The 25574-nt window shown below is 41.0% G+C and overlaps 1 protein-coding gene across 1 annotated transcript; it reads left to right on the plus strand.

Annotated features, from left to right (window-relative positions):
• Positions 1–864: 864 nt before the first annotated feature.
• ARL6IP1 (ARL6 interacting reticulophagy regulator 1) lies at positions 865–11250 on the plus strand. The gene is made up of 6 exons (XM_075179749.1): positions 865–1015; positions 6976–7109; positions 7674–7793; positions 9220–9337; positions 9565–9649; positions 10726–11250. Exons 1-6 carry the CDS (start codon positions 980–982, stop codon positions 10842–10844), a joined length of 612 nt encoding a protein of 203 aa, XP_075035850.1. The 5' UTR covers positions 865–979; the 3' UTR covers positions 10845–11250.
• The last annotated feature ends 14324 nt before the right edge of the window (positions 11251–25574 follow it).

Below are 25574 nucleotides of genomic sequence, written 5' to 3' on the forward strand. Positions count from 1 at the left end.
CGCCCGAAAGCAGGAAGCCGGACGGGGACGCTGCATGCCTGTTGCCTAGCAACAAGACGCCCCTGTCCGGAAACATCAAGCGACCGTTTCCGCTTCGTGGAAGAACAGCGGGAATGACTAAACACAATGGGGTAGATTCAATTCCCATTGTTGTTCTTTAGAACTCACAGCTGCGAGCGAAAATCAGCGTTGAAATTACCGTAGTAACGGTAATAGTGTGCGGCTGACGTTGAGTCACGGCCAGTGATGACTTGGCCATGAATTTGAACTCTGTCACACTGTGCGGGTGGTACCCTCCAATACCACAGACATCATCCACACTAATGCATCAAAAAGAGAGGAACAACTCAATTTGATCATTTACAGTTTAAATATTCCCGTTCAACATATAACCTACAAAGTCAGGATAGTGAGTTATAGATGGTGAAAATTGTGTGCTGGTCAAGATTGAAAATTAGTACATTTCCAGGGTCAAATGTTTGAAAACTGGGACTAAAGGAAGATTCATGGAAAAGAAGTGACGGCATTGCAAGATATTACGTTGCATATAATTTATGCAGTGTTTTTAAAGCGTGTTTACATAATAATTAACCCGTTACATAATGAATTTCATTGTTGCACCGTATTAATTTGAACAATGACCAATATGTACATTACAATAATGTAGTAAACCGTATTCTTCCCATCACAGAGGATAACAGTATCTGTTATTATTATACAGTGCTGAGCTGCAGTCTTTGTAATTCAAATACTAACTGTCCAGCTACTGGACAGAACGCGGTGATTGGCTATCATGGCGCCGTTTATGCTTGACTCGCCCAATCACAGCACGCATGCGTCTGCGTTCCTAGGCAGCCAGTGTGCCGCGGTGGATGCCGGGAGCCGCTATTTATATCCGGCTCGGACGGAGCTGTCAGGTAGTTCCAGTGTGTACTCGGGTCGGGACGGACTGAGCTGTGCGGCTGCTGTGACACAGACAATGGCGGAGGGGGACAACAAGAGCACTAATCAGCTGGTGAGTACAGTCTGCATGGATCTGAGCGCTAAGGGGGCCGCGCTGTCGTTGTGAGATTCTACATCATCATTTCACAACTGGGCCTCGTCTGTGTGATTGGTCTTACTGACCTCGGTGCACAGTGACATGTACTCGGTGCTGCCCTGCTCTTGTATCCACTCTTTGTAAGCTGGAGGTTATTGTACAAGGTGGAGTAACCATCGATTTCTCTTTTTGTTATGTAATTTCAGTTGCGTCATGTTTAGGTTTAGTGCCTGGCATATGGCCACAACGTTATTTAGCAGGCTTGGTGTTTCCAGTCTAGCTTTTGTGGCACCACAAGTCCCAGGTTGCCCTACAGTCTACATGCTGTCAGGCCATGCTGGAACTTGTAGTCCTATGCAAGTTGGAGATCATCCACAAGTTAGACCTCAGATCTTCAAAACTGAATTTAATGTATATTAAAGGTCGATTATTGTATATTTCCAATGTGTTTTTTTGCAAAACATTCGGCTTCTAAAACCCTTTTTTAATAAAACATACAGTAACAAAAGCAGCATGTAATGTAGCTGACTAAGCCCTCCATGATGTATTTACATTGTTTAGCTCACAGGCACTGTATGTTTGTGAGCATTTAAATCTGGTCCTGCAGCACCAATGACTACAGATCTGTTGTTGTGAGGATGACTTGCCTGCTTTGTGACAGGCCGCAAGTCAGGGTGTGTCTGATATTATCTGATTGTTCACAAGGCTTTACAGAACAAGGGAGGTAACGGTTTTGTACAGTCCTGTTGTGAATTAAAGGTCTTGTAAGACAAGCTGAAACTGGGAAGTGGGGGGTTGATGACTTTGCACAATTGGCAGCAGTTTATAATTTTAGCTAGTAGTCCTTCCATTTGTCTAAACCACCCTGTCCTTGGTGTGATGAAACTCCCTCGCAGTACTGTTCAGCGAAACATGGCTGTAAGTTGTCCTGGAACACTTTATTCATACATGTTTGCATTTGGGTAGACCTCTTACATACACCCGTGTACACACGTTAAACCATTATGCGAAGGCAACACATAACAAAACACATCTGTAAAATTGTTTCTTCTAAACTTGCTGAGACATGATGGTCTTACTCTGCTACCCTGTCCGGGGGAAGGTATTTTACAGATTTCTCTTGGGGGTTTCTCTTGCTGTCGGTAACCTACTGTTACTAACGACCCCTACTGGTGTTACTTGGCCACCAGAATCTTGCTGACTGTAACAGTGTCAATTGTGCACCACCGTGGTCCCTCCAGTTGTAGGAGGTTAGTCGCTGCCACCACCAGACTCTCTTACCAGCATGACCAACGCTGATATATTAGTCAACACAGTACATTGCAAAAATCTACTTTAATATAGATACATTCTTAAATAAGAATAAATGGATTTAAGTGCACAGAGAGATGCTGCAGCCTTTGCAGTACAGGCACCTAATGAGAATGGTGTGTGTATCATGACATGATACAAATCACAATGACATGAAGCAGGAGGTGAAGATGGCCCTGTTCAGTCTAAGAGGTTTGGGGATATCATGATACATATGGTGGCAGGGTAACCGTTGCATTTGCTGGTGCAGAAAGTGTGGGTGGCTATTGTTAGGCAGCAACATATTTCGCCTTCAATGATAATAAAGCAGTCATTGGCAACAGGCATTTTTGTGCAGATACCGATGGTGTGGTACAGTTGGAATTAGAAGAGAGAGCAGAATGGCCGAAACATGAGTTAGTTGCTGTATAAATCTTAAAACCATAAGCTGCTGGCAACCATACCTGTCCTTAATGATGTATCATAACTGAGTGTCCTTCCTCTGCTGGATGTAGAGAAGGCTTTTGCTTTGTGCTGCACAGGCAGTTTTGTGGTTATCTGTCAGTTTGGTGTAAGTGCACACAGTCGGGTGTGTTTTTGTTTTTTTTCCAGGTTCATGCTCGCTGCTGAAATAGAGCCAGGACATTTGTTCCTCATGTTCAGTGGAAACTGCTATCACCAAGATGCCAGTGGAGGTCACCAAAGGAGGAATAGAGATGGCAACATCAATGTTAGTTGACTGCAGTGACCGTTAAGCTCACTGGGTCCAGCAGTTTAAATGAGATGGGATTCTGTAGATACTTCTAAACCACCCTGTCCTCGGTGTGATGAAACTCCCTCGCACTGCTGCCTTCACAGATTGTAGATGTTACATATTTGTGGGGAGAGTATTATGTAGGTCACAGGAATTCAGCTGGTTATAGGCATTTTGCAGAAACAACAGTATCTTATAGAAGATTAATGTTTGTTAGTCAAATATAGCTTTGAAAAGAGCAGCTACACACCACTAAAAAGTATTGATGATCTGGATAATTTACATTATGGTCCTTGTTGCCCCAGTTTGTTTTACACTGGTTAGGATTAGTGGGTAATCCAGCCTCCTGTCCCTTTAAGCCTAGCAAGATTCACTTATCTTGCCGAATCTGCCCCATCATGGTTCACACTTTTAACATTACACAGTGGAGGTGGTGTTCTTTCACCCCTGTCCAATTGATGCCTACACATATAGGGGAACAGCCCTATTTTCCACGTTCAGTATGGAAGATTTATTTTTAAGACCTCTGTCCACAGTATCTTCCAGGAGTCCTTCTCTAGAGTTTACCACCCCCTCCTCCAACCAGAAATCTTCAGCGGTGTAATGGTAGCGAGACCCTGGAGTAGTGATCTCCCTGCTGTCGCTGTTTAAGCCTTTTGGACTCTAGTGTGGCACTTTACCTTCTGGTATTCCCTGGAGGCAAAGCATCTCCTGGATTTATTGTCCTGCCAAGCCCCCTTCACTGGACCACCAGGGATGGGGGAACCCTGCTGCAACAAAGAGCTCCAGTTCCCGTTTACAGGAACATGACTGGAAGCAAAACACAACTGTATGTGCACCAAACCCCACTGGTCCATCATGCTCAGTGTAACACCTCTATAAGGTGCTATGTGCCGATCATCAGATCAGTGCATTTAATCCCAAAATTGCAGCATCACAACTTAAACTATGTGCATAGCCACATTCACCTTTTTTACAAGTCTGCATAAAGGCAGCCATGTTTTTTTGTGGTTTTAGATAATCATGAATATTCAAAATACTGGCAGGAGTATATTCACTGTGCTCCTGAGAAATTTTCTGTGACGTCACCAGACTGTAGGAACTATTTTAGCTTTCAAGGCTCTGAATGGTTTCATGAAATTAGAATCACAGGATCTTCGGGACACACACAAAATATGCCTAAGTACTAGACGGAGAAAGATGGGCATAGTTCCCCCATCTTTTATCAAGATACTATATGTGGTGATGATAAATACATTGCAATTTGGCCTTCACCTGGGCTGTACTGTTAATGTTTGTAGGTCAGTATATTGGAATGCTTTACAGCAGTGGTTCTTAACTAGGATGAGTGACACATAATTTTTGGGTGGTACTAGTTGTCACGCTAGATTTTTAGCATAATGTTGTTGAATGGGAGTTTTGCATCTCATCAGAGCTGCAATGTTTAATGTCCAGTTTTCTGAATTTCGAGAACTGTGACAGCCCAATGATGATTAATGAAGCCTGGAAAAATCTGTGCTGTTAATTTTAAGTGTTCAGGGAACTCTCATTAGGTATGTACTACACTAGGCTTATAGAAGCTCTGAGAAGTTAATAAGCGTTTCCAATGCTCTGTTAAAGCTGGGACAAAGTACAAAGTTTTGTTTATGCTCTTAACTTTCCTTTATTTATTTTTCTAATCGTCCGTTTTTTTTGTACCAGCAGTTTTGTGAGGTGAAATGTGAGTAAGTTAGAAATAAGTCTATGCAAATCATCAGGTATACACCATGTACCCCCACACATAATTATACCAGTCATATGTACTGTATTAGTCTGTGTCCATACATCTAAAGTAACAGGCTTGTGTCCTAACGCTATTCTAGCCATATGCAGTCATCTATCCGAACAGTATGAACACCAACACACTGCCCCTCCAGCCACTACAGCAGCAGTCGAGGACCATTTGGTACCGACTCTTGGTATTCATCCCTCTCATGCACAGCCTTCTATAACAGTGCATTACAGCATCAGGAGCCACACTTCTATACAGAAACCCGGTTATTACTGGAGTTCAGAGAAACTTTCGAGATGTTGCTTTGGTTGCTGTATTGGCACAGAGTTACAGAACTTTGTGCATAGGAGGATAATCGTGTAAACGGTTCAATGGTTCCCAATTGATGCACTAAGGTGTAGGCTGTCATAAACCCCTTACTTCAAGTGTGGGTAAGGAGGACATGTTTTGGCCCCTGGGACACATGTATTAGTTGCCTTAGCAAAATTCCAGCCTTAATTTGTTAAACTCTGATAAAATATGGGATCTGCATCCAGGAAACTTGCAATGGAAGTACCTCATAGCATAATAACACGAAAATACTATATAGGAGACTATATATAGGAAAATGAAAAGCATTGCCATTGGGCTGAAATCGTCACCACCATTTATTTATATAGCACCACCAATTCTGCAGCGCTGTACAGAGAATATTTGTCATTCACATCAGTCCCACTGGAGTTTACAGTCTAAATTCCGTAACACACACACAGGCAGACAAGGGTCAATTTGTAAGCAGCCAGTTAACCTACCAGTATGTTTTTGGAATGTGGGAGGAAACCCCTGCAAGCACACGGAGAACATACAAACTCCACACGGATAAGGCCATGGTCGGGAATCGAACTCATGACCCCACCATCTAAGGTCCCCAAATGTTGTTGAAAAGATGGACGATTGCTTTCATTGAGGCAGTTTTGTGTAGGGATGTTGCGCCAAAGAAATTATTGCTCAGCTACCTTTAACCTGCAGCTCTTTAGGCTGGGTTTGTGTGTATTAAAATAACCAATTGTTAATTTCCAGCTGAGCGGAAAACTACGTTTTAAGGTCATTAGCGGTTCTACATATGGTGTATTGCTAGTATACAGCACTGCTCCCTTTCTCATTCTTTGATCACTTATTTATGTGGACGCCCAATTAGAGAACTTCCCAGAAGTGAGTGTAATACTGGCCTCACACAAAACTGTTCTGAGACTTATTCAGTGTTGTTTAACAGGATTACTGGCCACTCTGGGCACATAGTGGACACTGTCACTGGTGCCAAGTGGCCATATTGCCTCCAGCATTAGTGTGGCCTGTTGGAAGATGACTGGACTGCACACACAAGCCTGCGGAGGTGATTTCCTTCCAATCACATTTACCAATTTTCCTGATAATGAACTGACTGATTTAAAATCTGGTTATTTTTGTGGTGCTTTGTTGACAAATTGCTCATCTAAGAAGACTGTACTTTGCATTTATTCATTAATTTTGGTATTTACTGCAAAAATGTTGCAATATAATCTTTTTATAATTTATACAGGCTATGTATTTTTACCCCTTGAGTACCTTTGCATGTCCCCGTCCTTCCTATAAGGCAGATCTGCATAGGCCTGGGTAATATATTTTTTGTGCCTACAGAGAAACATGTAGTAGTTTTTATTGGATGTTATTACTATTTACAGGGATGATTTGGGCCAAAAATGTTTCATGTGTGAGCTGCTTCCTAACATGCCATATAGGACTTACAGAAAGTACTGAACTACAGGAAACCTAATTGAGGAGTATTGGAGTATTGCTACCTGATAAATGTAGATTTGGTAATCTGCAGTTAGTAGAATATTCTGAGGGATTGTGACGATGACCACATGTGCCCAGAATTCTACAGTTGTGTTAATATGACCTATGTGGCTCTCCAGAAAACTGTTTCTTGGTCTCTGGATGAAAGCATTTTTTAAAAAAATGTAGTACGACAGCTGTCTGACAGCCATTTATGTGTGTAAATACTGTAATTGCAATCCAGTTGATGAGCAGCCTGTTAATACAAAGCATCTGGTGGGTTTGGTAATGTCTTGCCAAGTTGACAATAAAAGTCTTACATTGCAGGCTGCGGAGACTGCTAGCCTTGAGGAACACTTCCAAGGATGGGGTGAAGTGGTCCTGCTTACCGACCGTGTTCTTCGCTGGGAGAAGCCATGGTTTCCAGCCGCTATAATGGGAGCAGTTTCTTTTATATTTCTGTAAGTAAATGTATGATGACCAGATTTGTTAATCTTGCTTCTGTTTTACATGTTAAGTTTTATATAGATAATTGTGTCTGTCGCACAGTGAGTGAACTGGTGGTTTGATCTGACTAGATCTGTAGATGGTTTGATCCGAGATCTGGAGAAGAATGGTGGAGATCTGGTTATATTGTATGATCTTGAATGTTGTATGTAATTTGTCAGCTACTTTGCTGAAAAATTGTCCTCTGCTTACCCTTCCAATCTTCGATAGGTGCCATGCAATATACTTCACTAGGTTTATTGACAGACTATGTCCATAGGGAAAATGCTGTCATCAACACACCACACCCTTACTGCAGCAAGCTATTGTCTTGTCCTTTTTTCCACCCCGTAGTTCTATGGAACAGAAAGCTAGTCAATAGTTATTGCATGAATAATGTAGCAATATAGTAAATTGAATATTGTTTTTTGTCAGTCAAAGCTACAACACTATCTTCTGGATGACAAGAGTTTATCTTGAAGTAAATAAATTGATTAATGGGGTGATTGCTGATTTACTAAAATATACTTCTCTTGCAGGATGATCTACTACTTGGACCCATCAGTTCTTTCTGGTGTATCCTGTTTCGTTATGTGTTTCTGTCTGGCTGATTACCTTGTTCCTACTCTCGCTCCCAGAATTTTTGGCTCCAACCAATGGTTTGTAACTTTCTATGTCATGGAAATTTCTATTGATCTTGGGCTAGAGAAAATAATGTAGAATTCTGTTGCCAACTAGTAGGATTTTTTTTATTTTTTTTTAAAGCAGTAATTTTATTTTTGTGCACTGGCTACCTGACTGATACATGCCATGACCTCCGATCTTTCTGAAACTAGACTGTTTCCGAAAGCTTTTATATTGTGAGTAGATTATGATAAATTGGATTTTTCAGCAGGGCTTTGGGAGAAGATATGGGGCATACAAAACACAATGGCATTCTAGCAGATCGTAGACTCTAGAGTATGACTATAAGAACAGTTTAAATTGGGCAATTGCAAAGAAAAATATGGAATTAATGTGCCTTATGAGTAGGGATGACCTTGCTAAAGAATGTCACTGAATTTCTTGCTATATAAATTAGCATTATTATCTTGCTGATTTAGGTGAACTCTAATGATTGGGAAATAGTTTACCAAAAATGAATACGCTGTAAAGCCACACAAGTATCCTTTACTACTTTATCTATCCACTTTGTAGTGTTACTTAGGAATCTGTGGCTGATCCGATTTACTGCAGCATTGCAGTTCTAACAAACGTGGTTCCTGTGAGCAGAGTATTTTGTATCCATATGCTTTGAATAATGTAAGTTCTTGTAGTAATCGAACACTAAAACCAATGTATTGGCATTACAAACACTTTCTTTTTTAATTAACCATTACAATCCGTTAATTTTAAGATGTTTCTCTAAAATTCAAATTTTGATGCACATTTAGAAGCTGTCTTCTAAACTGTACAGATTTGTACACACAATTTATTTTCTACTAATTTCTACTTTGTACCACTGTTAAGGAAGTGGTTAATCTTGTCGCCTTAAAGATGGGCTCGAAAGTGGAGTAAGAGGACAGGGGGGGGTGATCTGTGCGTTTTACATTTAGAGCGCCTCTGCACCCTGCCAATTGAAACATGGTACTTCTGTCTTGCAGGGGAGGGTTTTAAAATGCTCTAGTGCTCAAGTAATGGGAAATTAGCACTTACACCAAAATATTGTCCAGAGCTCAATAGGCAGTGCAAGTGCTCCATTCCCGAGGCTGAAATACATGGGCGCTCAGAGTCCTAGGATCAAACTTCAATGGTCATTTTAATCTGGATTTTTACTCGTGCCCCAAGAGGTGCAAGCAAAGATCAGTTTTAAAATTGCGGTACTAACAGTAATACTGTGCTCTTACTGTACGAACGGTAATAGTGCGCAGAATTGAATTGGCCCCAAATATGCAAAACTGTAAGATTGATCTCAACACTCTTTTTTTTTTTTTTTTTTTATGGGGGGGTAAATTTAGACAGTCCTGGCATACCCTCTTCCAGGTGTGATGTTTCATATATTGTTGGAGCTTCCCAGCCCCTAATGTAATTTTTCTGTTACTCTAGGACCACAGAACAGCAACAGAGACTGCATGAGATTTGCAGCAACCTTGTGAAAAGCCGGCGAAGGATTGTTGGCTGGTGGAAACGCCTCTTTGTCCTGAAAGAGGAAAAGCCCAAGATGGTAGGACTGCTGGCTAAGAAGGATTCTTTACTCTTGTGTCCATGTGCTCTGTTGTAGAATACTTTTCATAATATTAGAAACCTGCTAACACGTTCTGATACTGTTCATACAGTATGTGCTTTACTTTCTTCTTTTTTTTCCTTGCAAGCTCTCTATATAACCAGTTTTGAGTATGATTTGATATGTATACAAGGCATATGAACCAAACTTTGTTTTTCTCTACCTAGTATTTCATGTCTATGATTTCTGCTCTGGCTGTTGTTGCTTGGATTGGGCAGCAGGTTCATAACCTCTTCCTGACATACCTAATTGGTAAGTGTGCCCTTTAAATGGAGGTTGGGGGTGGACTCGGTTGGCTTTAAAGGGGCATTAGCCAAGGCTCTTAAAGTGGAGGTGTTATGTCCCCTAATCAGTTATAAAGAAAACCAGGAGAATAAGGTTTGGAATGTTGTGACAAAAACAAGGATTATTAATCAAAAACCTTTCGTAAATCTGCACCCACTTTAAGGGATTTTGAGAGCTTAATCCAGCAATTTAAAGATGTAAGCAAATAGGAGATTGGAATTATAGCAAACCTTCAGCAAAAATATAACTGGGTAACAGACCTTGAAACCCACAAGTGACTGGCATGGGAAAGGACAAATTGAAAATATATAAAATCACTGTACAATTTAGAAGTAATCATTGCATGATGCTGATCTAACTAAAGCCCAGGTTGTCCTCGGTCCTAGTATGTATAGGGGGACTCCCAGGGACGTAAATGGCTTTAGAGATCAGAGACTTCTTAAACCTAGGTCAGGGGGTAGGCAACCTGCAGCTCTCCAGGTGTTTGAAACTACAAGTCCCAGCATGCCTTGCCACCTATCTGCTGGTTATCTACTGGCAAAGCATGTTGGGACTTGTAGTTTCACAACACCTGGCGAGCCGCAGGTTGCCTACCCCTGACCTAGGGGATCCAACCCAGAACTCCTCCAGAGATAAATTGGCAGGATACATCCCTTCCCAGCGAAAGGAGAGGTAATGGGTAAGGCGAGCATTACAAAATCGATCTAAACAGACTCCCATAGCCCTTAAATACAATGATTGAAGAAATTGTTATGGATTTCCCCTTTGGTGGGATACCAAGGTTCTTTTACCATGTGGAAGCTAGCATATGAGCCATAGCAGAAACCAGTACACCTCTCCATAAACATAATTGTTACTGTGTGATCTATAGGTGCCTGGTGACAAGTTTGAGAACCCCCTTACTCGTACCATCCAAAGCTATACCACTGCACACATGGTTCTAGGCGTGGAACATCCCTTCACTTCCTTGGATGCATTGCGTGGGTATTGCTGTTGTAATATGATATTATCCTTGTGTTAACTAGAACTTTGTTTCATTTCAGTGAGTTTTGTGCTGTTCATTCCTGGCCTCAACAAACATGGAATTCTCACCAAATTTGTTGGAATGGGAAAGCGTGAAATAAATAAACTTATCAAGCAAAAGGAGAAAAAGAATGAATAAAGAAACATTTTGCTAGATACAATACTAAAACTTCCATGGGAGCATTTTCTTGTTGAATATGTTTTTGGGATAAGACATGTCTGACCTTTCATGTTACCATTCAGTTTTCCAATAACTGCCAATGCTGTATCTTTTTAAACTTGTTGCACTGAAATTCTAAAGTCTTTCTCAAGTGTATAAAGTCTATTTCCTTGTTTGTGTGTTTTATAAACTGCTGTAATCCTGGTCCTCAATACAAATACTCTTTTGTTTCTCTTTACCAATTGTTTGTCTCCTTCTGTAAATATTAATTTCCATGTCTATTTTTGTGTATAATATGTCTTGGTGTCTTGTTTTTGTTTTTTTTGTGCATAGTAAATGTGTCTTCCTGTCAGCGGATGTAATAAAATCTAGAATATACAACAATCTTGGTGGTTCATGATGTACTCGTATGTTCATACTCTGTACTATTCTGCAGACCTTGTATTGTAGTTTATAGAACCAATTGACTTGAAGCAGTACTGCTTCTTGAAGCTTACACTCTAAAAGCATAAAGGGCCCAAAACAAAATGCCCATCCAACATTTACATGTTCTGTAACTTGTTAAAAAAATATTTTTATTTCAGAAAAAATCCTAACCATGGAAGGATAGAAAGTGAGACTAAGTAATCACACATTGCCACATTAAATCTGTTTTAACTATAAGATATATACAGATTTGATTATAGTAGTCTTGTAGTAATCTTTTCAGCTGGGACTGGTTTAGTTTCTTTTTGTTTTAGCTTTTACTAGAGTGGATGGGGCCTTTTTAAGCTACAGTTTTGTTTTTTTTTTTGTTTTTGTTTTTTTAAAGTTATATACTGTCCTATAACCTTGTGCACAAATATACCCTAAATTAGTACTTCTATACCTAAATATAGCACTTGGTATACATCTAATTTGTTAAAATTAGAGGACAATTTAAACTTTTTGGTGGAAAACTTTGCAAAGAGAGGGCAGTTTTTGGATATGGCTACAGAGAGCACTATTTCACCTCCAAATTCCCCCACCCCCTTTTTTTTTTTTTTTTTTTTTTTTGACTGCTGATGCAATGGTATCCACACGATAATGATTGGTGCAGGGACTCTGAAGGTTGCTGGCCAAAGTAATGTGACGACTGGTTGACAAGGTAGTGTCAACACAGGAATCTGCTTGTGGCTTAACTTACAGATGTTAGTACAAATCTCTATCTAGCACAATATTTAATGTGAGATATTGGGTAATTTTTTGATTGCCCTATTCCAGCTCTTAAACCAATGTTAAAAGTCCTAAGTTTGCAAGTTCCTATATTGGCATCTGTACTTTTAACCCCATTGTGGAGTGAGCCCCACACCTGTATATTTTTGTTTAAGAGGGTCAGCAACAATGCTTTGTGGGGTCTGGATTATTTATTTTCCAGGCACCCATGTAGTGCAGACGGTGGGGGTCCCAAGGGAGGGTAATCCACAGTAAGGATAAGGGGAGCTTCTAACAAAATCCCCCCCCTAGTGTGTGGTGTCTGTCCTTTTAGTAGGGAATATCGACTGTAAGTTCCACTGGAACAGGGACAGATGTGAATGATTAAGTATTCTTTGTAAAATGCTGTGTAATATGTAGGCACTGTATTAACTGTTAATATACACCAATCAGCCACAACATTAAAACCAGCTGCCTAATATTGTGTTGGTCCCCCTCGTGCTACCAAAACAACTCTGAGCTGTCGAGGCATGGACCCCACAAGACCTTTGAAGGTGTCCTGTGGTATCTGCCAGCAGATCCTTTAACTCCTGTAAGTTGCGAAGTGGGGTCTCCGTGGCTCTGACTTGTCTGCAGCAATGGAACCCATATAGAGCAAGCTGTGTTGACACCTTTCTATCAGTGCCAGCATTAGCTTTTTCAGCAATTTGTGCTACAGTAGTTCTTATGTGGCATCAACCCAGAGGGGCTAGCCTTTGCTCCCCACGTGCATCAATGAGCTGCTTTGGGCACCCATGACCCCGGTTCACCGCTTGTAGTTCCTTGGACCACTTTTGCTATGTACTAACCACTGTATGCCGGGAACACCTCACAAGACCTATTTTTGAGATGTTCTGACCCAATCGTGTAGCCATCACAATTTGGCCCTTGTCAAAGTAGCTCAGATGTTTACACTTGCCCATTTTTCTTGCTTCCGACACACAAACATCAAGAACTGACTTCATTGCTGCCTAATATATCCCACCACTTGACAGGTGTTATTGATTGTAATGAGATAATGTTATTCACTTCCATTGTCAGTGGTTTAAATGTTGGTGTATAGTACATTATTCCACCACCGGATTAAGGAAGTAGTTTTCCTGTAAAACTGGATATTGGTGGCTAACAGATTAACCCAAATGAGCATATTCTTATACACCTAGTAATTATCATTTACAGGGTACTGTTTTCCAATATAACAAGTGTTTCTTGTGGGGTTTTTTTAAATTGCAAATGTTTTAAAATTTTTGTAGCATAGATTAGTTAATTGTTTACTGCAATTGGAACATAAGTAGTTCAATTGAGAGCAAAGTATTGTGTCCAAGGTGAAATAGGTCATGGGGAACGTATGGAGAATGTAAATAATGTTAATGTGGAAAGATTACCAATTTGTTTCCACTGACTCGTAAATATTTGAGTTGTAAGAGTCTTGGTGTCTACAATCAATGTTCTTCTGTAAATGCCCTCTTCTCTGATGTAAAAATAGAGCAACCATAAAATGGATTTAACTAATCGAGTGCTAGAGGTTTGGGGATATTTTCCCACTAGCAAGCCTAGTATACATTGCAAGATTTTGACCATCAGTCCGTAAAAATGGTGGAAAATAACATCTACGTTCATTGTTTATCATCCACAACCCTCAAGTTTAGGAAAAAAAAAGTGAGTTTTTTTTAAATTTTTGTTTTATTGAATATGGATATAATTTACCGTCAAAATAATTATATATATATATATATATATTACACACACGCACATATCCAATAAAGGAGGCACTCAAGGATTTACTCGTACAGTAATGATTCAAACATTTCAGCTACAGTGTGACTCTTGTCAAGGATAGTCTTAAGAATAAATGAACAATTAACACTTGGCTGTATGAGTAAATCCTTGAGTACCTTTATTGGGTATACATGCAGCATTAATGTTACGAACCGCAGCGGTGCCTCAAGCCGCCGCCGCTTACTTTTTACTTGTGGGCTGTGTCCCGGCCGTCGCCATGATGACCAGGACATCATGACCACCTTGTCCCAGCCATCACCAAATGCAACTGCAGGAATGCTCTTTCAATGTAATGCCGTGTTCTGGCATGAGGGACAGCCGGCTGTGTGCGCAAATAGTTTAATTAATTAACAGCCCTCTGAGGCTGAATTTATCAACTGTGCCTCCTGCTTTTGATTGGATTCACTATGTATACAAGGCAGGGAGGACTTGGCCTTCCTGCCGGTTATAGCGTTGAGTGACCCATTGTGATTCTAGGCTAGTTTATGACCCTGCTTGAACTCTGATTGCCCTAACCTCTGGCTCTGTTATTTGATTCATTAAGGAAAGTTAAGCAAAAAATTGAGTAAGTTTTCTTACTCAGGTTTTCTGGACAAAACCATGTTGCAATGCAAGAGGTGCAAATTAATTTATTATTTTGCACGTAAGGAAAATACTGGCTGTTTTTTCATGTGGCACACATACTTGATAGCTTATTTGTACACTGAAATTTAAAGTTGATCTAAGACGAGCCCTACCCCAATTATAAATCTGGCATCACATTTTAAATTTACCTCCCCTCCAATGCAACATGGTTTTGCCTTACTTACTTTTCCTTAACTTTCCTTAATGAATCATGCTCAATGTCCCTAACATTCTTTTACTTGGTGTGCCACCATACAAATCTGGACTAGTAGTCTTGTAGATACTTGAATGTCTCTATAGACTGTGATAGGATGGCAAGCCCCTGCTAACTAAGATCTCCACTCTTCGAAGGCCAACTTAATGATTGGGAGAATTTTCTGGAGAAGAAAGCCCATGGATGCAATTTATTGTCGCAACAATAGTTTTGAGAGAGAACTGCTCCCACCCCAACATCTGAAGAATCTACTTCTACAATGAAAGGCAGATTAAGATTTGGTAGAGAGCTCCCGGTCAGGAATTGCTTGATTTTTTGCAGGGTCCATCAACAAGCCATCCTTGTAGATTATATATCCTAGGAAGGAAATATTATAAACCTCAGACACACATTTTTCCAGCTTGGCATATTGTAAATTGTCCCTTAGGGTCTGCAGTACCATCCTAACATATATGCGATGTTCTAGGAGAAAGGAAGAAAAAATGAGAATATCATCTAAGTAGACCACCCCAAACTGCCCCAGGAAGTCCCTGAGGGCTTCGTTCAAGAAGTCTTGATAGACTGCTGAGCACTACAGAGCCCAAAGGGCATAACCAGATACTTGTAATGGCTGCTGTTGTTGCTGAAAGTGGTTTTTGACACATTCGTATCTTGGATCCTAATGAAATTGTACATTCCACCTAGGTCAATCTTGGCAAATTGGTAAAACAGTTCAGAGATAAGGGTAATGAATACAACCTTTTAATAATTAACTTATTATGGACTGGATAGTCCATACACCGACATAGTTCACCATCCTTTTTGAAGACGAAAAAGAAGCCTGCACTCACTGGAGATATAGAGGGTCTGATAAATCCTTTCTTTAGGTTTTCTTTAACATAATCTTCCATTGTCCTGGACTCGGGAAGAGAAAGAGGGTATTGCTTACCCTTAGGTAGCCGAGCTCCAGGGATAACACGGAGCAAGCAACATTTCTGACAATATCCACTCCAATGGGTTATTTTCCCAGAAGCCTAGTCAATCATAGGGGTGTGATTAGACAGTCAGGGGTAGCCTAATACAATGGGATATGAGGGTGACCGTATGAGAAAGAATGAGATTTTCTCATCTAAGTTCCAGTCTTACAATTAATGATTCCCCTTGAGATGGGTGAACCATCTAATTCACAAATGATTTTCCCAATGTCTAACTTAATATTCGGTAACTTAAATCTCTGAACAAGGCCAAAGTCTAGGAAATTTCCTGCTTACCGATGTCTACATAAGCCCAGACAGACATAATATGAACATCATATGTAATATTCACAAGGAGTAGGAGGATATTTATATATAAAATTAGATAGGGGTTATGGGCTGCGGGCACCGCCGCTCCTCGCTCCCCTCTGTCCCTGGCGTCTCGGCCATCTCGATGACGACCAGGACGTCACTTCCGGTTTTCAGCTCGACCGCCTATCTGTCAGATTATCGCGCCCCAGCAATACAGGGCAACTGGGCGTGTGTGCTGGGACTTCTGTTAAGCCTGCGGGCTAATTAGGAATAATTACATTTATTAAGCCACAACTGGGGGTCTTACTATGTCATGAAATTGTCTGTCCCTGATCAGCTGTCTTGAGTATTTAAGGGCTTGGCCTCCCTGCCGGTTATAGTGTGGATACTGTCTGTTGCTGACCTGCTCCTGTCATGTTCCTGTTTGTTCCACTGTTCCTGTGGATACTCTGCCCCTTTGCTATTGGACCTCCTGTTGTGACCCTTTGCTGTTTCTTGACTCTGCTTTTGTGCTGGTGACCCTGACCTTTTGGCGTGTTATTTGACCCTGACCTCTGCTTACGTCTAACCATCCTTTACCACCTGTACAGCCTCCTTCGTCCCTGCCGCTGTGTTGTTGTTAATAAACTTGTCTAGAGTTAAGTCCTGGGGCATCTGAGTACCTGTAAAGCGCATGAAGCTCTATGGGAAAGGCGGCTGCTATAGGCGAAGACCTCTTCTGCAAGTTCTGCAAGTCTATTATCAGACCGGCAGCCTAACACTAGAACTTGGAGTTTCCTGGCTTTTTAGGTCAAGGGGTGTCACGAGCTGCGGAGAGCCGCGGCTCACTTTCTCCTCCAGCATCCCAGCTGCCATGGCAACAGCCGGGACGTCATTTCCGGTTCCCCTCGTCCCAACCGTTGCCAAGGAGACGGGATGCTTTCTGAATCAGTGCCGCATCCCGGCAACTCTGACAGCAGGATGCCCGCTCAGAATAAAAGAAACAGCCTGCAGGCTAATTAATAAGGCAGGTTCTGGGGATAGTTTCAGAGTTAAGCCCTGATTGGCTCCCTTCAGTATTTAAGGCAGCGAGGGCTTAGCCTCCCTGCCGGTTATAGCGTTCTGTTACCAGTTTGTTGACCTGCTCCTGTGCTGTGTTTGGTGAAAACCTTTGGATTGACTTTTGTGTATGACCTCTGCCTGTTTCCTGGATCCTGATACCTGCTTGTTGCCCTGGCCTTCTGCCTGTTACCCGGATTTGCATCATTGCCAGTGGCCCTGACCCTGCTTGTATCTGACGTTTCTGCCTGTGCTCTGTTAGGCCAGTCAGACATTACCATCTCTGTTCTAGACCGCAGACCTCTGCCCTGTCCCTACTCTGTGTATTACCTCCCACTCCTGAGTGCTGCTGTGTGACCATAAACTTGTACTACACAGAGTATAAGACCTGGGGGCATCTGAGTACCTGTGAGCATAACCAGTCTCTATGGGAAAGGCGGCTGCTATAGGTGAAGACCTCTTCCGCTAGTTCTACAAGTTTATGACGCACTGGTGGCCATAACAAGGGGAAACAAATTGGCCTTTATCACCACAATAAAGGCATAAGCCAGCAGCCAGTCGCTTGGCCTTCTCTTTGGCTGACAGTCAGTACATGCCGATCTGCATGTGTTTTGTTGCTTCCAGGCTAGTGTGTGGGGTGGCAACAGGAAATCCTTGTGCAGAGGACTTTTGTTCCTTTAGGCGATCCTATATAATAGACATATGCACCAGATAGACCTTAATAGCCAAATAGCTGAATCACTCCAGGTGCAGTCATTTGCCAGCTCTTATTTTCAGTGCTATACTCCTGGGACAGTGAACATGGGACTTGACAGTAGTAATTTTGTCATGATTATTGTAATGCACCCATAAAGTTTCAAAGAATGTATCCACGTTAGAAAGGGCAGGATTCTTGGGGTTAACCCCAAAGGACCAGGGTTATGGTGCACCCTGCCGCAAGGACATTAAACCCCAACCCTTTGTTGTTCTGAAACAAAGGCTCAGGTATTAATTTAAAATACAGCTTACAACTGTCCCGAACATTTCAAAAGATTCTACAGTCCCCTGAGAAGCAGTCCAGAAGATTGTTTAGGTTCCTCAGAAGCTGTTGACTGGATCTGTGAGGCAATGAAAGAAATGTTCAGAAGAGATGTATAGAAATTAATTGAACACATATTTAAAGCTTCTGATTGCTGCAGGCAATGTTAAAATGAACAGTAAAGCAAACGCTGGAAGTGGGACCAATGTTACCAAATGTAAAAAATTGAAATAAGGCATCTAAAAACAAAAAACAAAACAGGTATGGCTTGATATACACAGATTGTTCCTCTACTTATCAAAACCTGACAGGTCCTCTTTTTCTTTTCCACAAGAAATACATTGTACTGTTCAATGATTTGTCCACTTTGCTAACTTCAGATACATTGGGTTAACGGGACCTCTAGTGGTCAAATATAACTTTCCATATACAGAAAATTTTGCTCTATTATTGAGTCCTGTTAGGAGCTGTATCTACTGTGGCTGAAGGATGTGTGCAAGGTCTGTGCTGATGATTGATACATTCAACAAATTACTATATAATAATGTAAACATTGTGAGTATACCCTACATGGGGTGTAACCAATACTAACCAATATTGGCTCCCTTCAGTATTTAAGGCAGGGAGGGCTTAGCCTTCCTGCCGGTTATAGCATTCTGTTACCAGTTGCTGACCTGCTCCTGATTGATACATTCAACAAATTACTATATAATAATGTAAACATTGTGAGTATACCCTACATGGGGTGTAACCAATACTAACCAATATTGGCTCCCTTCAGTATTTAAGGCAGGGAGGGCTTAGCCTTCCTGCCGGTTATAGCATTCTGTAACCAATACTAACCAATATACAGCAGCTTTCCCAAGCTGACCAATTAGAGTGAAGCTACATTACACTGATTAGACTTGGACAGGCTGCCCGGCCTGTCAGTAGCGCCATGGCTCTGGAAGGAGCATGTGTCATCCAAAAGGTTTATTTTTTCCCATACAGATTTCAAGCTGGAAGAAAGACGAGGCTCCCTCCAGGATTTAGGTGAGCAATAATGCAATTTTTGAATAGTCTTTTTTTCACGGTGTCAGTGTGCAGTGTGTTTATATTACAGTATTTTTGTAGGTGCTCTATTGGTCCCAATGGGCCGTCTTTCCCATTGGGCACAATGGGCAGGTGCCCGGGTCCCTGCAGCCCAGGGGGGCCCGTCGGGGCAGCAAAAAAAACAAACCTGAAAAAAAAAAAAAATACTTACCTTGCGGTCAGCTGGCGATCCGGCTCCCTCCATGGTCTCCTCCTCCGTGCGGCGCTCGCAGTGCATGGTGGGCGTGACATCATCACGCCCGCCCAACATCCATTGCGGAGCGCGACGAAGGAGGAGACCATGGAGGGAGCCGAATCGCCAGCTGACCGCAAGGTATTTTCTTCTTTTTTTTCAGGTTTTTTTTTTTTTTTTTTTTTTGCTGCCTCCGACGGGCCCCCTAGGCTGCAGGGCCCATATATATAATAATTTTTTTTTATTTTTTTTTTAATATAGAGGGGCCCCGGTGCACTGCTGTGCCCGGGGGCCCAAGATGTTCTTAAGAGGGCCCTGGGTATAATGGTGCATGTAGCCTCTCTAGCCACATGAGAGAGCACTCCCAAATGATGACCTGGTTCCCAGTTCCCTTATTTTATAAAATTAGGTCCTTTTTTTTCTGTATGCTGGGTTTGACTTCATTTTCTACAACAACATTTTGAATAAGCATTAATGGGCTTGAGTGCAGTGAACTTGTTATTGGATCATTAATATGAATGTACAATTTATCTTACAGACATGAATTATGGGTTATGTTCTACCCACAGAGCAAAGAGTAAAAAATATTCCTCCATCCTCCTCTGTGACTGAGCTCCTTAGACGACATATGGTTGTTTTATTCCTGTGTTCTCCGCACAGGGACAACTTACTCATTTCCTACTATATATTAAAAGTGTTTATTTATTAGAAGAGTGTCTGCTCTTATTTATTCTGCAATCAACATTCTTCATCATAACTGGAATGTTAGAGGAGGAAGATCTCTGTATTTGTCTCCAATCTGTTCAGTCTCCTCTGGTTCCGTGTGATATATTAACTGTATTCTAGAATGATGAATAAAGTCAGGGAGGACTTTTTTATACAAGTGTATGGTATTCTGCTGCCATTGATGCCTGCCCCATCTCAGGTATTGTACTTGTAATCTATGTTAGACTGGGAACACACTACAGGGTTTGCAGACAATTATCGGGCCAATCACGCGATAAACGACTGTTTGGCCCGATATTGCATTAGTGTCCACGATCCAACGATGAAAGATTATCGTTCCAAGGTACATCATATCGTTTGATTTCATTTTTAAACTGAACTAAAAATGACATTCAATGATGGAACGATTTCGTTCCAATTCTGCAGTGTGTATGCACTCACAACCAGCAGTGTCCATAGATCTCTATGGTGTGTGCAGAGTCAGGATCTCTTCAGCCGATGGTCATGACAGATGAAGAGCGCAGATCTGAAGGTAAATCTTGTTAAACGTGTTTAGTGTGTACACGTGAATTGGCATGCTGTTCAGACTTTTTTTTTTCAGTCGTTGATAAAATCATTAACTATATCGCATTGTGAGAAATGTTCTGTAGTGCGTACCCAGCCTTACTGTATTATTAAACTGTATGTTTAGGAGACAAAATGGGATAACTGTGGAGTGTTAAGTACGTCTAGTTGCTATCCAATAACGATTGTCCACTTGCAGTGATGTGGTTCCAAAGCACAATGTGATTTAATAGCCAAAAGTAGCAGAATAACAAGTCAGAATAAAAAATAAGTACAGCCGTTACTTATAGCAGGCGCTCTGGATCCAGTGTACAGTCATTCAGGTCTGAAGGCTGTGGTCAAGTAGACTGAACACTGGTCCCAGAGCCCCTACTTATATACAGTCAGTGATACAGTGAAAACAATACAGATAATGTGGCTCGCTTCCATAGGTTCAGGCTCCTGGAGCGTCCAGTGCAATGCAGGTCATTGGCCAGTTCAAACAATGACATCCAGGGGTGGGGTCAGCTCTCCAGAAGATGCATACTTAATCTTCTCGCCAAGAACAAGTTCCAACTGGTCTATTTGCATTACACAGACAATATCATTCTAATCATATATTCCCTATAATCCATAACTAGCATACGCAAGATGCGATCCATTTGGCGATTGAACCGGACGTCTGCGAATAAATAGGGGATTAGAATGATACCAGACATGATATGTTTTCTGTGACCTGAACCTCAGATCTCACTAATGTGTATATATCATTAGAATATTTCACCATAAACTCTGCTACATTTCAGTATAAATAACTATGCAACTAATTTTAATGTGAGCTAATTACAAGTGTATATGTTCGTGTAAATGCGTGTATAAGTGTTTGCCATGTGTTGCGGTTAGTTACGCTCCTCCACGCCGTAGCCTACTTGTCGTATAACTTCAGACAAAGACAATCGGATTGTTAGATATTAAATTGCAATGACCATATCCAATTATCTGACTTCGACAGCTCCATCCTTTGATAGTGTAAGGAAATTATCACCTAATCATGTTCTCGATGTCCTGATTGTAATGCAGTTCTTCACAGACCATGATACCTGTATCTCTCACCACCATTACAGTCTCATTTTCAGTGTTTACCTCAGTAGACCGCTTTCCACACTTCCATACAGTAGAAACACATCTGACACATAAGCCAATTACTAATATGACACCAAGTATAAGGATAAGGAGCTAACCTATGATAGCAACCATTTCCTGTACGCACTTTCCTAGACACCAAGTATAAGGATAATGAGCTTACCTATGATAGCAACCATTTCCTGTACCCACTTTCCTAGACCAGAGAACCATTTTACAGGATTCAACCATGAGAACCATCCTGTCACCTTATCTCCAATCTCATATAATGAAGCATTATGGTTCCTACGAAATTCCCATTTTAGTTGCAGAATTACATTCATTTTCCGGTCTATGACTTCCTTGGGGTCATCAGTATTATTGGTTATGTACGTGCAACATTTGACACCGAACTGGGTGGAAAAAGTCACACAATATCCACCAGTAATAGATGTGAGATAATTCAATATCAGTCTATGTTGCACCAACTCCTTTTTATAAGCCTGTAGCTCTCTACCCGTATACCTGAAAGTGTCATCATATATCTCGGTGATATTGTCTATCAATTTAGCTAAGTCCTTTATTTACCTAAGATTTAAAGTTCCCCGAGCGATCCTGGTGGGATCCAATGCAACCATAACCTAGAAACCAGTAGTTTCACTTATCAATTTTGTAGCTATGGGTTCTTCACCAGGAATCATGTTTCTTTTTGCAACGATGTTCATACTGTGTGTGTATGTATGGTGGGGATGTAGTCCTATGGTTAGCAATCATTTCATCATGTGTAATGGTCATGACCTCGGGAACCAGTTTACCTAAAAAGCACAAACCCCTGGAACTCTGAGTTAACCAGGAATAAGCCTTTCTCCCACAAACATAGTACACATCATCTGGGAGGACATAAGGTACAGTACGATTATTGATATCACACAAAGTTTTGACAAAACTACCCATGCCTAGTGTCTCCATTTGTTCAAGACAAGTGTCAGCATGGATAACATTTTTACAATAACCTATAGGGACTTTCCCAATGGATACTTGCTTATGTCTGTTGACACCTCCTAGTCTATGATGTCCATCACTATACCTGCTTACTGGTGACCTTGAGTCTCCCCTCAACACTGGTGTGGCGAACCATTGTCTGATCAGGAAGGTCAGCTTCCCAATTCGCCAGTTTATTTACCTTTCAGATATTCAGACACAGCAAGGACCGATCTACGGTGTATTGGCGAAGCTTTAGACTAGGGGACCTAGTGATATTGTACCTCCCGTCTATGGACCTTCCTGTCCGTAATTCGAGGACCTCAGAGATGTTTAGTGGGAACGGCACTAATCCTATTTTATTCTGTCCCTGAGGTACATGAGAGCACACCCAGCACTCAGTTTGGTTTAAGACCTTACCCACTAGGGAGTGATAATCCTCCAGAGGATGCCCACCCATGTCCAGGTTACTATTGGACTGGCATCGCTGGATGCACTTCTCTTCAACTAGGGAGTCACAGTACTTACAAATACAATATTCCTCAGACAATAGCTCCTCACACTGCCTCTGAGTTCCAGAGCTAGCAGATCTTTTCATAACCCCTGAACCGAGTTTGACAATTGGCTGTACTGTTGGTTCTATTAATCCCTCCTCCAACTCCACTTCATCAATATCACTACCAGATCCCGTCTCTGTCATCCTTCACAAAAATAGGGTGTCCTACAATAAATAAAAATAAGGTAGAACACTCTCCCTGCCTGTCTATCGAACAGACCTGCACATAGTGTGCAGCCGCTGGCAGCAAGCACCTGCTAATCGCCCCCTCCTGGTTCTGCCACTGATTAGCAGTGACTTAGGTCTATGGTGACCAAACTGGCCAGCAGAATTGCAACGTGTATGACAATCGGAAAGGTTACATGCATGATTCAGTAATGTATCCTACTAAATAAATATGCTGCATGCATACTATGTCAAATGCAAACATGCTCCATGTGTTTTTAAAAGTGTTTTCAACAGCAAGAAACGTACAGAAATGGAACAAGTTTCAAAAATGCACATTACACAAATAACAAATACAGGGGGGAATTCAATTGACGGCGAGATATTTTTTAACACCGCGTTAATCAATTTTAACGCTGTTTTTTGTAATTTTCGAGCAGGTAAACTTTACCCGCAATTCAATTACCTTTTTAACGCAGCGGTTTTTTTCATGAAACGGTCCTCTCGCACTCCAGTAGAAGGTCTATTGAAAGAATAGGGTGGTTGAGAGGTCGCCGCGTTAAAAGCTATTCAATTATTTTTTAACACGGCATGTTAAACAGGCCAATATGCTGTTTTATCTTGCAACTCTTTGGGGTGTGCTAAAAAAACAAAACCTATGAAAACTATTTGAAATTGTGTAATAATGAAAAAAAAAAGGATAAACTATGTTTATCAGTAATGCATAACAATAAAAAAAAATATTTTCTTGTGAAAAAATAATGAAAAAAGAAAAGAAAATGAAAATAAAATTCACTAAATATATTTATGTATGTTTTTGATACAAATATGTATGTACTATTGTGTTTTGACATGGTATAGATGATTCTATAGTAAAAATAGTGAAATAAAAAATATGCTAAAGAAAATACTGTAATGTAGATATTATCAAATAGTTTGTGTGATGCAATCTAATGTATGTCAATCCTTTTTTTGGTCTTAAACATGACAGTGTTAAAACTCCCCTAAAAACTCGCAAGCACCAATGACTAACGTGCGGGGCAGCGTTCCCTCTTTTTGGGGCATATTCAATTGTCCGTGGGATTGCCGAAAATACCGTGGACCGCGCACGATTACCGATATTACAGTAATTTACTCGCTGGATTTCAGCTCCCTGAGCTGCGAGCTGAAATCCAGCGAGAGATTACCGTATTAACGGTAATATTTTTTGAGCGCTCGAACTTTGTGACAATTGAATATGCCCCTTTGGGGGGTATTCAATTGTTAGCGAGTTCCGCTAAATACTCGCGCTCTAAAAATATTACCGTTAATACGGTAATATCTCGCTGGATTTCAGCTCGCAAATCCAGCGAGTAAATTACCGTATTAACGGTATTTACGCGCATATTACCGGTAATATTTTTAGAGCGCAAGTATTTAGCGGAACTCGCTAACAATTGAATACCCCCCTTTGAATTGAATTGCACAAGTTTCAACGCTGCGTTAACAAAAAACGGTCGCTATAGCACTTAAAAATCTATGTGATTTTTTTTTTTTGTTAACGCTCCGAAAAAACCCGAAAAAACTTGCAGTCAATTGAATACCCTCCACAGTGCGCAATAGCAACATGGCATCTTCCTTCCTATGCAGTTTCACAGTTAGATAACTTTCTCCACCAGTAATAACCTGGGGCCTGATTCATTAAGGATCTCAAATGAAGAGGATTCTCATTTCAGTCTCCTGGACAAAACCATGTTACAATGGAAGGGCTGCAAATAAGTGTTCTGTTTTACACATAAGTTAACTACTGCCTGTTTTTTCATGTAACACACAAATATTTGATAGCTTATTTGTACACTGAAATTTAAAGTTGATATTTGTGTGTTACATGAAAAAACAGTCAGTAGTTAACTTATGTGTAAAACAGAACACTTATTTGCACCCCTTGCATTGTAACATGGTTTTGTCCAGGAGACTGAAATGAGAATCCTCTTCATTTAAGAACCTTAATGAATCAGGCCCCTGGTCCTAATGAGTAATGATATAACTGGGGTTACAGGTGTGCACAGAGCCAGGTCCCACTGACACAGCTCTATAGCACGCCTCGCACAACATCATTGTCATACGTAGGTTTGAATAATCGATAAACGAGCGACGTCACTGAAGTTCGCATAGTTGGATAGCATCGGCAATACATTGTTAATGTCTTACTAGAACTGTATC

This window comes from Mixophyes fleayi, chromosome 7 (genome assembly GCF_038048845.1).
Source record: "Mixophyes fleayi isolate aMixFle1 chromosome 7, aMixFle1.hap1, whole genome shotgun sequence".
Lineage (NCBI taxonomy): Eukaryota > Metazoa > Chordata > Amphibia > Anura > Limnodynastidae > Mixophyes > Mixophyes fleayi.